General features: G+C 37.4%; 1 protein-coding gene across 13 annotated transcripts in view; it reads left to right on the top strand.

The window, feature by feature from the left end:
• Nucleotides 1-2,784: 2,784 nt before the first annotated feature.
• Atrnl1 (attractin like 1) overlaps nt 2,785-16,562 on the top strand; it is a 694,372-nt gene continuing 680,594 nt past the window's right edge. For 6 of the 13 annotated variants that reach the window (XR_013437181.1, XR_013437180.1, XM_078044731.1 and 3 more), the window contains exon 1: nt 2,787-3,220. Coding sequence is in view for 10 of the 13 variants with exons in the window: in XM_078044731.1 (XP_077900857.1) it covers nt 2,931-3,220 (290 nt within the window). In the remaining 3 variants the exon portion in view is untranslated. Of the gene's footprint in view, nt 3,221-6,355; nt 6,375-16,562 lie in introns of those variants that run through there. The other 7 variants (XM_078044839.1, XM_078044902.1, XM_078044869.1 and 4 more) reach the window with 3 other exon arrangements.

Below are 16,562 nucleotides of genomic sequence, written 5' to 3'. Positions count from 1 at the left end.
ATGAGTCAAGTTTCTAGGAAAGCTTTGTCACTGACTTTTCCTGTGACCATTTAAAACCATGTAAGTGTCCTGTGTCTACTTTTGTGAAGTATATGACACTGTATGAAGAGCTCACAATTTAGTGATACCCCTCCAGGGTAGGAGTCACAGAAATCATGCTTATTTATCTTTGTTTTCTCTTGCTTAAACTCATAATAATTACCTAGAAAATATTGATCACAGCTATTTGAAAGAGAAATAGGATGTAGGGCAAGTGGAAATTCTGTTAGATTCTTATGAGAATAATTTTATATTAAGTTAATATATTCAGCTTGATTCTAAAGGCAATGTTGAGAGAAGGCCTATGGGGCTGTATGTTCTTCAGGGTAAGGTGAAGTAGCAAGCTGATTATAGTGGTTAGATGATTAAAAAATATGTATTTTTAATGGGCACACCCTTTGCTCAAATATAGGCTACAGTCAGTATGTGGCTGAGCTGTGATCTTTCTCTTGTTACTTGTACTCCAGTGTACCCTTTCAATTACCTTCACACCTACCAAAGGTTTTTAAGAGCTTGGCCACTTTCCATGTGTCTGAAAGCAACTCTGCATTAGATGTGAGAAAAATGTGGCTGACTCTAAACTTCAGGAGAAAGAGAAGAATGGAAGAGCAGCAGAAATTGTCCATGTATTGCTGATACTAGAAAGAGTTCTGGATTTCAGTCACGGAAATTTAAAAAGTATGATCCAGAACAAAATCTTCCTTTTAATATTTTTTGTAGGATGTTGTGGTTCATTTCTTTTCCCATCCAAAGAAGTCTCTAAGAGGTATCCCAATGTGAAAAACATGTGCAAGTTAGGAATGGCCTGTCCAAAGTTTAGGCTTGAGCATCCTCAATTACTGGTGTAGATATGAAGTGGAAATTATGATTTGTTATGCCAATGACAGACATGGTTTTCTTTTTCTCTTGCAAGGAATCACTTCTTTCTGGACCTCCTTGAGTCACCACTGAGGCATTTGCAAACTAAGTCAACACCGATATTTTTTATTCACCAAAGGAGAACAAAGCATCTGCTAAAAGAAGCAGCTTGATAAATAGTGGAAAAAGCATGGAATTCAGAGGACTTGCATTTAAAGCTTCTGTTCATGACTTACTCCTAACCTGCCACTGACTAATCTTTCTGAGTTTCTCTTTCTTTATCTGCAAAATGGGGTTAATGGAGGATTTCATCTGCAAAGTGGGGATAATAGAGATTGAAAAAGATGACGCCAGCACATTATTCCCAAAATAAACACGAATTCTGTCTTAACAATAATATTATGACTGTGTGGTGACAACCAAAACTTTTCTCCTTTTGCCGTCAGAAATGTCCTTGGCAGATTTTACATTCTTGTTCATATTGCTTTTTCTTTGGTGGTGCTCCAGAACACTGCTGTAACTCGAGGATGCATAGCTGCAATTTGTGTTCTGCTTCCTTTCCCAAGGGTTCAAATAAAAAGCTGATGTGAAGAAGGCATAAAAGTACGGAGCAAAAATCTCAGTCTATGCCATCAAATCTTGGAAAGTCATATAAAGGAAGAAAGATTGCCGCTGAGGAAGGGAAACGGCTCTTTTCTGGGCATGATTTCTGCTCCTCTGAAAAAAGCTCCGATGTTGCAAAAATTTTCAAGGCAGAATATCGTCCCAGATGGAGAAGGAAACACTGACAGGCAGAAAGGGAGACCGCAGGGTTCCGAGATAGCGTCGGGAAGGGGTGGCGCGCTGGGGGCTTAGAGCCTCTCAGTTCTTTGTTGGGGGCGGGGGAGTCGTGTTTCTATTGAAGAAATGGCTCCCCCTTGGAGAGGTCCCTCCACGGGAAGGCTGGCAGTCACTATCCCCCGCCCCTCCCTGTCCTTGCGGACCCCACAACGTGGTCAGACTGCGGTGCCTTTAAGACTTTTGCTAGCTGCACATGCTCAGCTCTTTGTGTGTGTAGTTGGAGTTTTTCTCTTTTAAGAAAAAACGAAGAAATAGGCAGGAGGTTGGGCTGAAGGAAGGGAGAAGCGCTAGGAAAAAAGCGCTGCACTTTTGCAGCTGCAGACGGTGGACGCCAAGGGCTTCTTTTCTGTTGAAGCCCGTCTGGGTCTTTTATTTGTGAAGCCCGGGAGGCTCGCCGTGCGGGTGGGGCTAGCTTCCCCCGCGCGCCCAGCAAAGGGCAACGCGGGCGCGCGGGCCACACCTGGGGTCCAGCCGCCCCTCTGCTCGCGGGCCACGCGGGGTGGGCGCGCGCTGGGGGAGTCCCAGTTCCCTGTCAGGGGCGGGGCGAGACCACCGCGCCGGGCAAGGGGGGAGCGTGCACACGCTCGGCGGTGCGGGGCCGCCCAGACGCTCTGCCGACCAGGGCTGCGGCCCCAGAGCTGGTCAGTGGCACGGGAGAGAAAATGGCTGCTGGGGGTCAGCCGACCGCTCGGCGGACGGCCAGAGGCTGACCGCCCCTTCTCCGTTCCCCCCTCCCGCGTGGGCGCGCCCACCTCCGGGCTCCCGCTCCGCCCCCGCCCTCCCGGGCGCGCGGCGCTCGGAGCCGAGGCAGTTGGCGCGGGCCGCGGGCGAGGCGGGGCCGCGCGCGGGGCCCCCTCCCCGCGCAGCCAGGTCTCCTCCCGAGCGCCGGGGACAGCCTGCGACGCCCGCTCCCCGCCTCTGGTCCGGCCCGGGGCGCCGCGGCTGTGGGGTTGGCCCTCTGCGGACAAGGTCAGGAGGCTGGGCGGCGATGCGCGAGTGCGGCTGGAGGCAGCCAAGCGGAGGCGACGGCGGTCGGGATCTGTCCCTCCCGACAAGAGAGCGGGACTGGGGCTGGCGCCGGTGAGGAGAAAGAGGAGAGGCGGCGGCGAGGTTCTCTGCGGCCGGGATTCCCCTCCGGAGCATCACTGTCCGCGCCCGCGAGCGCAGCCCGGCGCGGCAAGGGCGCGGGGAAGATGGAGCCCGGGGGCCAGGCCCGCATGGGCGCCCCGCAGCCGGCCGCCCCGGGGCTGTGGAGGGCTCGGCCGGCGGGCGGCGGCGGGGGCGCCTCCTCCTGGCTGCTGGACGGGAACAGCTGGCTGCTGTGCTACGGCTTCCTCTACCTGGCGCTCTACGCGCAGGTGTCCCAGTCTAAGCCCTGCGAGAGGACCGGCTCCTGCTTCTCTGGCCGCTGTGTCAACTCCACTTGCCTCTGCGACCCGGGCTGGGTGGGGGACCAGTGCCAGCACTGCCAGGGCAGGTTCAAGTAAGTGCCTTCGCTGGACCCCGACCCTCAGCCCCGTCCGGCTGCGGTCGCGGCTCTCCCCCGGGCTGGGAGCGGGCGGGAGCGGGGCCCACGCTGCACCCCTGCTGCACCCCTCCGGCCACGGGCGTCCCGAGGCTCTCCGGCCCGCGCGAGGTGCTGGCAGACGCGCAGCGAAGGCTCCCCGGGCTTTCCAGATGCTCACAGCGACTTCTGATCCCCTGCACAGCAAGAACATTTTCGCACTCAGTTACAGTGCCAAACACCATTTTCGATAGGACAGTGTTTTAAAAATGAGAAATTATGCAAGTAACTCATGAGATACATGTGCATTATGAAAAATTGGAACACAGAAGTGTAAAGGTTTTAAGTTGTGGTCTACCGGTACTCCTCTCCCATCCTGCTCCTCTCTAGACGTGACCACTGCTGACGTTTTATTTAGTACCCAGTGACCATAAGAAGTAGGGTTTATGATGGGCTTTCAAAGTGTCCAACTGTTCTAAGCGTTTTAGGTTATCCCATTTGCTCTTCACAATAATCCTATGACTTACAGGATTCCTATACTAGATACACAGAGAAATCAGGCAATGAATTTAAATAACTCGCTGAAGGTTACTCATTAGAAATCGATGGGTCGTGATTCCAAATTATCCCAAAACTTTAGCCAGTAGGCGATGTTGACTTTGCTAGAGTAGGCTTATATTGAGGAATACATGGGTGACATTATGTTAGGTAAAAGGATGAATACCTGGACTTATTTTGTGTGTGGTGAAGAAAATGAAGTTTTCCAACTGATTAATTAGCTAATCAGGTATTGTGTGGGAACTCACTCCGGGTTTTCAGAAGCTAAAGGTGTTAAAGGAGTTTGCTTCGCTGAGATACTTTCTCCCTATTGGTTGATGCTTATTAGGTTCCTGACTATTATAAAAAGAATTGGGTAGGTGTTGGGGAGCAATAAATAATTAGTTGAGGCCATTAGTGTAGCCTTCTGACAACTTGCAGGTAACAGAAATTCAGCTTCTTAGCCTTCTAGATACTTAATCTGAAGTTTTCTGACTGGTTTATGGCTATGAAATTACACTATGTAGATTGCTAACATTTATTGTCAGGATGATAGCAAAATTTAGGTGAAGTGTCTTGGGCTCTAAGGCAAAGGTGAGAATATGGTTTACCTTATTAATAAATTCTAGAATTTTCTTTTAGTTTTAAACAGAATATTTTTTATTTTCTTCCTTTCATTTTTGTTGTTGGTTAAAGCAATTCTCCTTAAAAACTCAATGTAAACATGTATGTTTTTAAAATGGCACTTTAAAGTTTTAGGTAGATTTTGCTATTTAAATTACAGCAAGGTTTTGGAAGTGAAATCTCAAAGTGTAGTTTTATGAAATTCATTTGTAGCAGTGGGTTAAATATTTTCAGGGTTCATGATTTCACAAACTGCAGTTTAAAATACATTTAAAATATTTTGCAAGAGGTGCTAATTAAAAGTTTGAAAAGTGTTTTAAGATGATAAAGATTTTATTGGACGGTGTCTTTAGTATAGACTTCTTTACGTGTGTTTTTGCACTTTGATTATGACAAAAGCAGCCAGCCTCTTTACCTGCCTGGCAAGAGAGAGTTTGAACATGTAAACTAACAGTCAACAATGAAAAGAGCTGCATTCATTTTTTGCATCCTTTTATACGTAAAGAGGAGATTGCTTGATTCATATGCAGGTTAGGGATATTGGCCTTTGTGTGGGTGGATTTGTTCTGTTTTTCTAAAAAGGATGTAAATTATAGTCCTGAGAAGCTCATATAGTATCTATGTATAAATTTTATAGTAGGAGAACTTGTCAGCCTGTGACCTAGCAGCGTGCAACCTGACTAGCAGTCGTTGTCTCAGTTAGTAGAACTTACAGATCAAGTTAAAAGTAACCTATATAATATTGAGAGATGGTGTTTATAAACAAAATGTGTTATTGAGTATAAGGAGAATAGGTTTTTAATGTTGATATGGTTATATGACAATAAACCTTGAACTAATCATTGAACATCTACAATTTCCTCGGAAGTTGTTATTTCCTACAATTCATAGTACTCTGTTGGCAAATAGTTTTTCATTTCTCTGTGGAATACAAGCTATTAATTAGAGTAAATATAACTGGTGCAGCTATCTCTCTCTTGTATACTCTTAGGGGTAAAGAAGATGTATTTAATGTTATAGAATCATATTTAGAAAAAAAGACTTGTTACTGGTAAAATGTACATGCTAAGCTATGAAAGGTTTACTCAAAGATAGTGATTTGTTTTTCCATTATTTGAATAGTAATACAGTGGGAAAGAATTTAACTAGAAGTTCTTACTTCACTAATCACCTTGAAAATCTTTTTATGAAACTGAAGGATAGCAGCCTTACAAACAGACATCAGAAATGATTGATCAATTTTGGTAAGCAGGTGTCAAAATTAATTGGTTGGTTCCATGGTAACTTAGCTATTTTCTACTGTAGAGTTTCACTAGGGAATAAAGTATCCTTCTTTTCAATGGAAGATTGATGGTTGGGGAAGAAATGCAGAAGCAAAAATGGCATCACAAGTGATACTTCAGTTTCTATCATTGATTCCAGTCTCTGTTTCCCTTTGAAAAGACTAAAACATTCACAATTACAGGCTATTCCTCACCAGGTAAAACAAATGAGCATGATCTTTATTCAGTTAAGACTAAAGGTCTTAGGACTGAGAATCAGAAAGGACAGTACCAATTTGAAATATAATGAAGGGTATGATAGACTTTAATTCAAATTACATTTGAGTAGCTTAGTATACACATAGCTTGCCTAGCAAGTGCAAGGCCCTGGGTTCGATCCTCAGTATACCACATAGAAATGAATAAATAAAGTAATTGTGTCCAATTGTGAAATAAAAAAAAAAAAGAATTAGCTAGAAAACATTTTGCTATAATCCATTTGAGTGAACAATATTCTTTTTTTAGAATATAGTTTAGAATTATTTTTGTAAAATAGTTGAGATTCATATTTATATAAATTTCCATTTTGTGTTCTTAGACATTTTCTTGTTAATGTGGGACTTATAATAATTCTAATTTCTTTAGGTAAACAATAACCTAATGTTCTAAGATTGGAAAACATCTCACTATATTGCGAATTATTTATAAATGTAAGTTTATTATATTTATTCAATGTTTTCCTAAAATTACCTGTTTTATCAATATATAAAATTAAAAAAAATGTCTTAGATTACTCAGACTTGGATCCTGAATTTCACATATTTATAATGAAACTATTTCTGGTGACAGCAAAATGAAGATATAATGTCAGAAATTAGGTTGTTGTAAACAAAGATAGGCAGGATTAAATGTGTAAACATTTTTCTAAGATGTTGTTTAAAAAACACAAGGAATTCTATTAATTGTAGGGAAACTCACAGTAACTATAATAAAGTTAAACAGAATGTTCCTTGTTCCACAGGTCTTTACTTCAAAGTGAGAGTCTAATAGATAATTTATATTGATGGATTCCTTTTACAGTATACACACAATAGGAATTGAAAATAATTCAAATGGACTCTTTCTAGGATTACAAATTGATACAGTGGGATTTTGAAGAAAGGTGTTTCTGACACCTTTTGACAGATAAGAGGCACCCCTCTTTTATTCCTTTTTGTTTTTAAAAGTTCCTTGAGAAGTGTTTCTTTCCTTTTGGCTTCAGGCATTTTTTATGGTTTACTTCTTTGAGCCTCTTTTCCTGCCTGGTCTTTGCTTGGATAAAAACTGATTAGCCTTCTAATATTAACTATTACTTCCTCTTTTTTTTTTAGAGAGAGAGAGAATTTTTTAATATTTATTTTTCAGTTTTCAGTGGACACAACATCTTTTATTTTTATGTGGTGCTGAGGATCAAACCCAGCGCCCTGCATATGCCAGGCGAGCGCACTACCGCTTGAGCCACATCCCCTGCCCAACTATTACTTCTTTTAAAAAAATATTTTTATTAATTATTGATGTCACTTTATTTATTTATTTGTTTTATATGTGGTGCTGAGAATCGAATCCAATGCCTCTCACATGCCGGGCAAATGCTCTATCACTGAGCCACAACCCCAGCCCCTTAACTATTATTTCTTAAGTACTACTTTCTTTATAAAGGACGCTTCTCTGACTCCTGAGATTAGGTTATACGTTGTTTACTCTTTTTTAAAAATTTATTTAATTTTTGGGCTGGGGTTGTGGCTCAGTAGTAGAGCACTTGCTTCACGTGTGTGAGGCACTGGGTTCAATTCTCAGCACCACATATGAAAATAGGTGAATAAAATAAAGGTCCATTAACAAAAAAAAACTTATTAAAATTTATTTAATTTTTAATTGTAGGTATATACAATACCTTTATTTTTATTTATTTGTTTTTATGTGGTTCTGAGGATTGAAGCCAGTGCTTTACACGTGCCAGGCATGTACTCTACCACTGACCTACAACCCCAGCCACACATTATTATATACTCTTAAAGCACAAATTTTCCTTCTTAGTACTTGAAAATGAAGGACTTTAATTACAGGTGTAATATCTTTAAGTTATTTTGAAGAGTTACTAAAGTATAATGACATACAATAAACTGTACAGTTTAAAATGTACAATGTGAAATTTTTTAAGTTTGTAATCTTAAGTTTTGTATTTTTTGTATATCTATATATATCTGAAACTACCACCACAATAAAAATCATAAAAGATATCAGTCACATCAAAAGCTTTAAATACCTCGTTTTCCTTCTAATTGCTTGTTCCTGTCCCTGGATAACTATGCATCTACTGTCTCTTGATATATATTTGTTTGTATTTTCTAGAATTTTATATAAGTGGATTCCTACATTATGTACTTCATTTTGCTTAGCTTCTAGGTACAGTGTATTTATTTTGAGATTCATCAATGATTATCAGTAGACTATTTCTTTTTATTTATGAATATTGTCCCAGTGTGTGGATACACCACAATTTTTTTTTTGTCCCTTCACCTGCTGATGGGTGTTTGGATTGTTTCTAATTTTTGGCTTTTCCTTATAAAATTTCTCTGAACTTTCATTTACAAGTCTTGGAATGGACATGTATTTTCATTTCTCTTGGGGAAATACCTAAGAGTGGAATGGCTGGATCATATGGCAAATATATATATATTTAACTTTTAAAAGAAACTGGCAAACTGTTTTCCAAAGTAGTTCTATCATTTGTGTTCCCACCAGTGTGTGAATGCTCTGGTTAATTCACATCCTCACCAATACTTGGTGTGGTTAGTCTTTTTTAAAGTTTAGCAATTGTAGTAGATGAGTGATACTTCTTTGGGGTTTAATTTGCATTTCCAATGAATAATGATGTTTAGTATTTCATTGTGTTTACTTGCTATCTGTAGATTTTCTTTAGTGACTTGTCTGTTGAAATCTTTTACACAATAATTTTTTTTCTTACTATTGATTTTTATGTGTTCTTTATACTTTCTGTATACTACTTTCTTATCATTTGGAGATACTTTCTGCCATTCTGGAGCTGTCTTTTCATTGTTCTAACAGTGTTGTTCAAAGAACATAAGTTTGAAGTTTCATTGATTTTGGAATTGGAGTTAATGCTGGCCCCATAGAGTGAGCTGGGACTTTCCTGATTATTTGCTGGAAAAGTTTGTGTGAATATGGCGTTATTTCTTCATTATGTGCTTGGTAGAATTTACACACACACACACACACACACGCACACACACACACACACATACGTGTGTGTATGTATGTATGTATATATATATATATATAAAATATGGATTTATAAACTACTAATTCAATTTATTTATTTAATACATATCAGGCAATATGACCTGGATTCTGTATAGTTTTAGTTAGCTCAGGTTAGTTGATAGTTCAAATCTTCTAAAACTTTTCTGATTTTCTGTCTGCTTTGTTGGTTGTTGAGAAAAGTGCATTGAAATCCTACGTAATAATTTTGTATTTACCTATTTCTCCCTGCAGTTGTATCTGTTTTTGCTTCATGTATTTTGAAGCTCCATTACATACATAAAATTTTTGATTGTGTTCTTTCAGTAAATTGATCCCTTTAACATTATAAAATGACCATTTTTGAAAACACTATCCTTTTTTCACTGATGTCTTTGCATCTTTGTTGAAAATTAATAGAATATTTTTACCTTCATATCTATTTTTGACTCTATTATGCTCCATTCATCCAAGTGTTTGTCTTTTATTTATGAATTCCCCACTGGCTTTATAATCGTATCTTTATAGTAAGTCTTGAAATTAGATAATGAGATTCCTCCAACTTTATTCTTATTTTTGAGAGTTCACTTGGTTATTCTAGCTCACTTGCTTTTCCATATAAATTTTAGAATTATTTTGTCAATTTCTAAAAAAAAAAATCTTGTTGGGATTTTGGTTGAGACTGTGTTGCTGTAGTAGCTCATTTTGGGAAGAATTGATAATCTAGATAATATTGAATTTTCTGGTTCATCAGTACAGAATATTTTTTCATTTATTTAGGCTTTCATTTTTTTTTAACATGAATGTTTTGTAGTTTTCAGATACAAATCCTGGATGTATTTCATTAGATTTATATTGAAATATATTTTTAAAGTGTTTGTAATTGCTAGTATTTCTTTTGTTTTCAATTCCATTTATTTGTTGACTTTGAAAGGATAGTAAGGGAATATTATAAACAACCTTATGCTCGAAAATTTGCAAACTTAGATGAAATGGACCAATTCTCTACATGACTCGAGTTATCAAAACTCACTCAAAATGAAATAAATAAGATAAATATTCCTACATCTATTAAAGGAATTAAATCCACAGTTGCAAACCTTCTCCCCAAAGAAAATTCCAAGCCCAGAGACATCACTGGTAAATTTTACCAAATATTCAAGAACTTTATACCAGTTCTACAGAAAACAGATTAAGTTATTAAGTTGATAAGGCTAGAATTACCATGATAAGAAAACCAGAAACACAGCAAGAAGAGCAGTGTCTCATGTAAACACCGAAGCAGTAGTCTTTTTGTGAGGCCCTATGTTCAATCTCCAGTGTCACAAAAAAATCTTCAGCAAAGTATTAATTCAAATCTAGCAAAACATAAAAAACATAATATATTGTGACCAATCATTTGAAAATTTCTCTTTGCTGGTATTCTTTCTTTATTCCTAATATTGGGTAGTTTATGCTTAGTTTCTTCTTGTTTATTTTAGCAAGACATTTGTCAATATTATTGATATTTTTGGAGATTGTTTGGTTTCATTGACTTCTGCTCTTTTCACTTTCATTTATGCTGTTTCATTGTATTTTAATTTGATTTTCTTATTCTAGTTTCTTAAAGTGAAAGCTTAGATCCTTAGAGATATTTCTTTCTTTTTAATAAAATAATTTTAACATTATGTGGGTTCTTTTAAACATTTCTTTAGCTGCCTCTCACATATTTTGATATATTTTGTTTTCATTCAGTTCAATATGCTAATTTTCCTTGTGATACCTTCTTTGATTTATGGCTTATATGTAATTATGTTGTTTAATTTACCAGAGATTTTTCCATTATGTCCAAAAATATTCCATGTGTGATTCTACTTCTTGCAAATCTGTTGTAACTTATTTTCTGGACAAAACATGGTATATTTTGGTGATACTGCATGGCAGTTGAAGTGAGCGTGTCTGCTGCTGAGTGTTGTTCAGGTCTTTTGCTTTTCTGCCCATACTCTGTTTACTTGTTCTATTTATAACAGAGGAGTGTTGATGTTGCCAACCATAATTGTGAATATATCTGTTTGTGGCTGCATTTCCTTTGGTCTTACGTCTTGTATTTTGAAGCTTTTTGGTAGGTGTGTGTATAATTAGGTGGTTTGTGTTCTTGGTGAACAGACCTCCTCTTTGTAATTGATGATTCTTTGGTAATTGCTGAAGAACAGTGGCTGTGAATCCACTTAACCCACAGATGCAGACTGATAAGACAATAGCTACAATGTTAAAGTGCTGAAAACTTTAGGTTATTGGTTTTAGAAACATTCATCCTGAAAGTACTATTTTGTCCTGTTAGCAATTTGAAGATGGGATTGTGAGTGATTTGAAGAAGGAATACAACATTTTGAATGGGTGCTTTATTAATAATACTAACAGAAGTTGTGATATTCTCTTCTTGTACTCTAGTAAAGTCATCTTGGGTCCCATCCCACTTTGGAGGTCACTCTATACAAATCATATTCTGACCACAGAATCATTGCCCAAGATGGTTTAACAGTAGTACTTGGGTTGGCCATCACCATATACTAGCTAAAATCTCTCTGCAAACTGAAGGATTAACAGATTGAAGAGAAAACACACAGGTTGAGAGAAAATATTTTTAAATCATATATCAGATAAAGGGCTCATATCCAAAATGATTAAAGAACTAAAACTATTTAATAATAAGAAAACATCCAGGTGTGGTGGTGCATGGTGACCCGGGAGGGTGAGACAGGAGGATTGCAAGTTTGAGACCAGCTTCAGAAAATTATGGTATATTTGGTGATACTGCATGTCAGTTGAAGTGAGAGCATGGCATATCTTGATGATACTGCATGGTAGTTGAAGTAAGCGTGAGTTTCAAAAGAAAAAATAAAAAAGGGCTGGGAACATGGCTCAGTGGTAAAGTGCTCCTGGGTTCAATCTCCAGTAGGAGAAAAATCCCCCCCCAAAACAGAACAAAACAAAACAAAACAAAAAACAACAAAAACAAACAAAATACTCCACTAAATAATAAAGAAAACAGGGGTTGGGGTTGTGGATTAGTGGTAGAGCGCTTGCCTAGCACATGTGAGGCCCTGGGTTTGATCCTCAGCACCACATAAAAATAAATAAATAAAATAAAGGTATTATGTCCGGCTACAACTAAAAAAAAAATGAAGAAAACAAATAATTGTATTAAAATGGGAAAAGAACTTGAATAGACATTTCTCAAAATAAGACATAAAAAGCCAAAAAACAGATAAAAAGAAAAAGTTGTTCAAAAAGTTGTTCACAATTAATCATTAGGGAAATGCAAACTAAAACCACAACGAGATATCACCCCATACCTTTTAAAATGACTGTTGTCAAAAAAAAGAAAGATAACAAGTGTTGGCCAGGTTGTGGAGAAAAGTATGCCCCTATACACTATTAGTGGGATTATAAATTAGTAAATTGGCCATTTTGGAAAATAATAGGGAGGTTCCACAAAGAATTGAAAATAAAATTATCATATGATCCAATACTCCCATATTTGGGAATACATTCAAAGAGATTGAAATCAGTATTCTGAAGAGATGTCTTCACCCCCTGTTCATTACAGCAGTATTTCTAATAGCCAAGATTGGGAAGAACCTAAGTGACCATCAACAAATAAAAAAGTGGCATATATAAACAGAAGAACTCTTACTGAGCCTTAAAAAAGGATGAATGGAATTATGTTATTTGTTATACCATGGATGAATCTAAAGGATATTATAAGAAAAGTAAAATAAGTAGACACAGCAAGACAAATAACTCATAATATCACTTAAATGGAATCTAAAAAATTGAATTCATGGAAGTAGAGAGCAGCTTGGTGGTAACCAGAAGCTGAGGGATTGGGTTGGGTAGGAAGGAGAAAAAGTTGTTCAAAAGGTGGTAGGTTTCAGTTTGGAGGAGTAAGTCCTGGTGTTCTATTGCACAACACGGTGACTATAGTTAGTGTAGATTTCAAAATTGCTAAAGGACTGGATTTTAATTGTTCTCATTACATACAAATGATGAGTATGTGAGGTGATGGGTATTTTAATTAGTCTGATATACTCAGTTCACAGTGTATACATGTATTGAAGCATTACTTTGTACAATAAATATGTACAACTTTTATTTGCCAAAGGAGGTTAAGAAAAAGAATCAATAAACCAGCAAATAGTATTTAAACTAGCAAACCTATTTTAAAAAGATGTCCATTTGAGGATGACTTACAATGACGACCATGCATAAAGACTGTCCCTGATTGAATTTGATTATTCCTTGATTGTGGCAATCTTCCATACTTAGATTTGAATTGGCAAAGAGAAAAATCTCTTGGTGGTAGATGAAGGGAATGGTAGGCTCTTGGTAGGATTGTTAGTGCTAGGGATGAGAGGTGAAGGTAGGGAGAATGAACAGGGTGTGTTGTTTTCAGATTTTCCTGTTGTGTACATTCAGTGGGGAGGCATAACAGCTCCTTCCCTCTTACAGTGCAGAGAGAAGGGCTATTGTAGCTCCCAGAGTGTATGTTTCTTTGGAGGAAGGATTTTTTTTTTTCTTCTCAATTTGAACTAAGGGCAAGGTATTGGGAACATAGGACAGAACTGGGTAGTTGGAGGAAGTAGGGTGATAGAAAAAAGACTGTAGGGTTAGAAACATGGGCAGAGGATAAATTAGAAGCACCATGATTGCTTTAGTACTGTGATGCTGGGGGACTTTTTTTTTTTTTTTTTTTTTTTTTTGTGGCAGTAGAGAGAGGAGGTGATTCCCTCATCTGCAGTTTGGGAGGTATATTCCCAGCTAGGATGGTGGTAGATTAAATTGTGGGTGATATTTGGAAAGCAGGGCTGCCTACTTTTAAATTTCCAGCTTTATTTCCTTATAGAAAGAATTATATATTTCTTAACTATTTATTAAGGTGCTGTTTGAATATACTAAACTTTTATTCCTTCTTTTTAAAAGAAATTGAAATAAAAATAGCTAGGAAGGTAGGTTCATGAAGCAAATTAAAATTTTCTTTAAAATTAAGTCCCTGCGGCACAAAACTATTTATCACATAGGCTGAAAATATGTTTGTACTTTAAATTGAGACTTATAATTTGTAACATTAGATTCAGCTCTTGATTTTGGAAGGTTTCACAATTTAAATTATATCAGTATTTTGATTTTAAAGGTAATTCGTTACAACTCTTAAGTTAGAAACTGACAAGGATTTGTTGATGAGCCATAAAGAGCACATTTTTTTTTAACAGGATTTGCCCTTTTGTTATCTTGCTTTTCTATTAATATGGAAGTAATATATGACTTTGAGGTTGTAAAAGGAAATTTCTAAATTTTTCTTAATGTTCTGTATTTGTTAAGACATTACCTTCCTTGTTTCCTTTATTATTATTATTATTTTGGTATTTCTGATAGTTCTTTAAGGCAATTGATTTACAGTATTTGCCTACCCATGTCTATGTTTCCTCAGGGAGAGTTTTATTTATTTCTCCTTTGACCAAGCCATGCTTTATTATTTCTTTGCATGTTGTATGTGTGTCTGTCTATCTATCTATTTTTTTTTTGCCAGAAATGGGACATTTAATCTTTATAATATGATAGCTAGAAATCACAGTTCTTCCCCATCCTCAGGGTTTGTTTTTGTTGTTAATTTTCTAAAATATTTCATAATGACTGTATTCTTTATTGAGTGTGGTTTTTGAAGTCTCCACTCATTTAGCTAGTGGTTTGCTAGTATTTTGACAGATTTCTTTGATTGTCTATAGCCAAGAAATAATGAAAACCTCCTGAGTCTTTGCAGATCAGCTCTGTGTTGTGGTATACTCTTGAGTGTGTAGCTAGGTTACTTACAACCCTGCCTTCAGAGCCCTTCAACAAAGATAGAGGTACTGGATTTAAGAAGTAAGTCTGAAGTGTATAGGAATGGTAAGGTAGTATTAGAGGATATGAATATAGTGAGTGTAGCACAAACAACATCAGCTACTGCACTGAGTTGTGTCCATTTTGAACTATGTGAGATAATACCAAATTATCTTCTAAAATAGTTGTACGGATTTATTCTTCTTATTTTTTTTCCCCACCTCCTTGCCAGTATTTGGTATCTTCATTATTTTCATTTCTAGCCATTCTGTTGTGTGCAAAATGTTATGTTACTATGATTTTATTTTGCATATCTTTGATTATTAGGGTACTGGTTTGGATTCATTTAGGAAATAATCATAATCTTAACAGGAAAAGTTTAATGTAAATGAGAATTAACAGAATGAATGGAGATAGGAGAAATGGCTTGTAAGAAATGGAGAACTCTGAAGAAGGCGGAAATAATAGATACAAGGAACAGCCACTGCTGCTTTAATGGCCCAGATAGAAAACCCAAGAACCCCTCCTCCTCTCAGCTTGAGACCCAATCTTGCTGGGAAGGCATGGCTCTGATTTATGAATGGGAGAAAAGTCAGTTCAGGGCTGCACTGGTGAGACTTGCTTATCATTTTCCCTGTAGAACTTATAAAGGCATTATTTAGAATGTTGAGGAAAACTGTTCATGGGGAGGTGTCTCACTGTGGGCATTTTGCTACAAAATTGCCTTAGAGGAAATGCTCTGGGAGACTTAGCTGGGTGTTGTTGACCAATGTGTACTGTAAGAGTCTGGTGCTGGAGAAACCATAGGAGCTGCTTGAGCACACTGGAACCAGTAAGAAAGACCCTTTCCTCCTGCAGTCTCTCCTGGGCACTCTTCTGACAAAGCATGCCAGCTTAAATTCTTGCCATCTGGCAAAGAAAAAGATATTTAAAGGGCCCAGATCTATTTTCGCAGAGTAGGCAAATAGGATGAATTTGGAGGTGAGAGGCAACAGATGGATAACTGGCACAGTGTACACTTTGATGATTCAGCTTCCATAAGCAACCTTCTGAACATATTTAAATTCCCCAACCACAACTAACAACACTATTTCTACTTAAGAAGTCACATTTCTTAAAAGTGAAAAAAGTTCTTACCTTTCCAGAAAATGAGGAAACAGACTCCAAGTCATTGTATTGATCATTGGTTATATTAATTTTTTTTTTCATTTTCAGTCATAGTCACACTGACTAATCTATCCAAAGATTAAATTATAAAGTCAACTTCCAGCAACTTGTATATAAAATAAAATAGTCAAGGAGAAAGAGAGAAAATATATATATATAACAAGCAAATTGAAACCATGCAATTCTATTATGGGCCTTGTTTCTATAACTGGTTACAATGCCATGATTTATATATGTCTGCAGTTTTGTTCTTCTACCATCTGTTCCACTGGAATTTTACCCTGTGGAATGACCTGATCTTGCCCTAAGTATATCTGTTTTAATGCATGCATTTCATAATATCAATAATTAGAGTATCTTGTGAGTTTGTTCCTATTGTTTATTGCTTCTTATTTTGTTGTCTTGTATTTTTCTTATGCCTAATTTAAGTAATTAAAGTAAATTCTCACATTCTCTCAGAAATATGGCAATTTGAAAGTTTTCTTAGGTTGTAAATATATCTTCTATTTTGAAAACAGCTGTCCTTTTTCTTTGGCTTAATGATATTTTGAACTTTCTCATACTACTTTATT

Source organism: Ictidomys tridecemlineatus, chromosome 1 (assembly GCF_052094955.1).
Source record: "Ictidomys tridecemlineatus isolate mIctTri1 chromosome 1, mIctTri1.hap1, whole genome shotgun sequence".
NCBI classification, from domain to species: domain Eukaryota; kingdom Metazoa; phylum Chordata; class Mammalia; order Rodentia; family Sciuridae; genus Ictidomys; species Ictidomys tridecemlineatus.
Note: the sequence above shows the minus strand (reverse complement) of the source record. Positions and strands in the feature narration are given on the sequence as shown.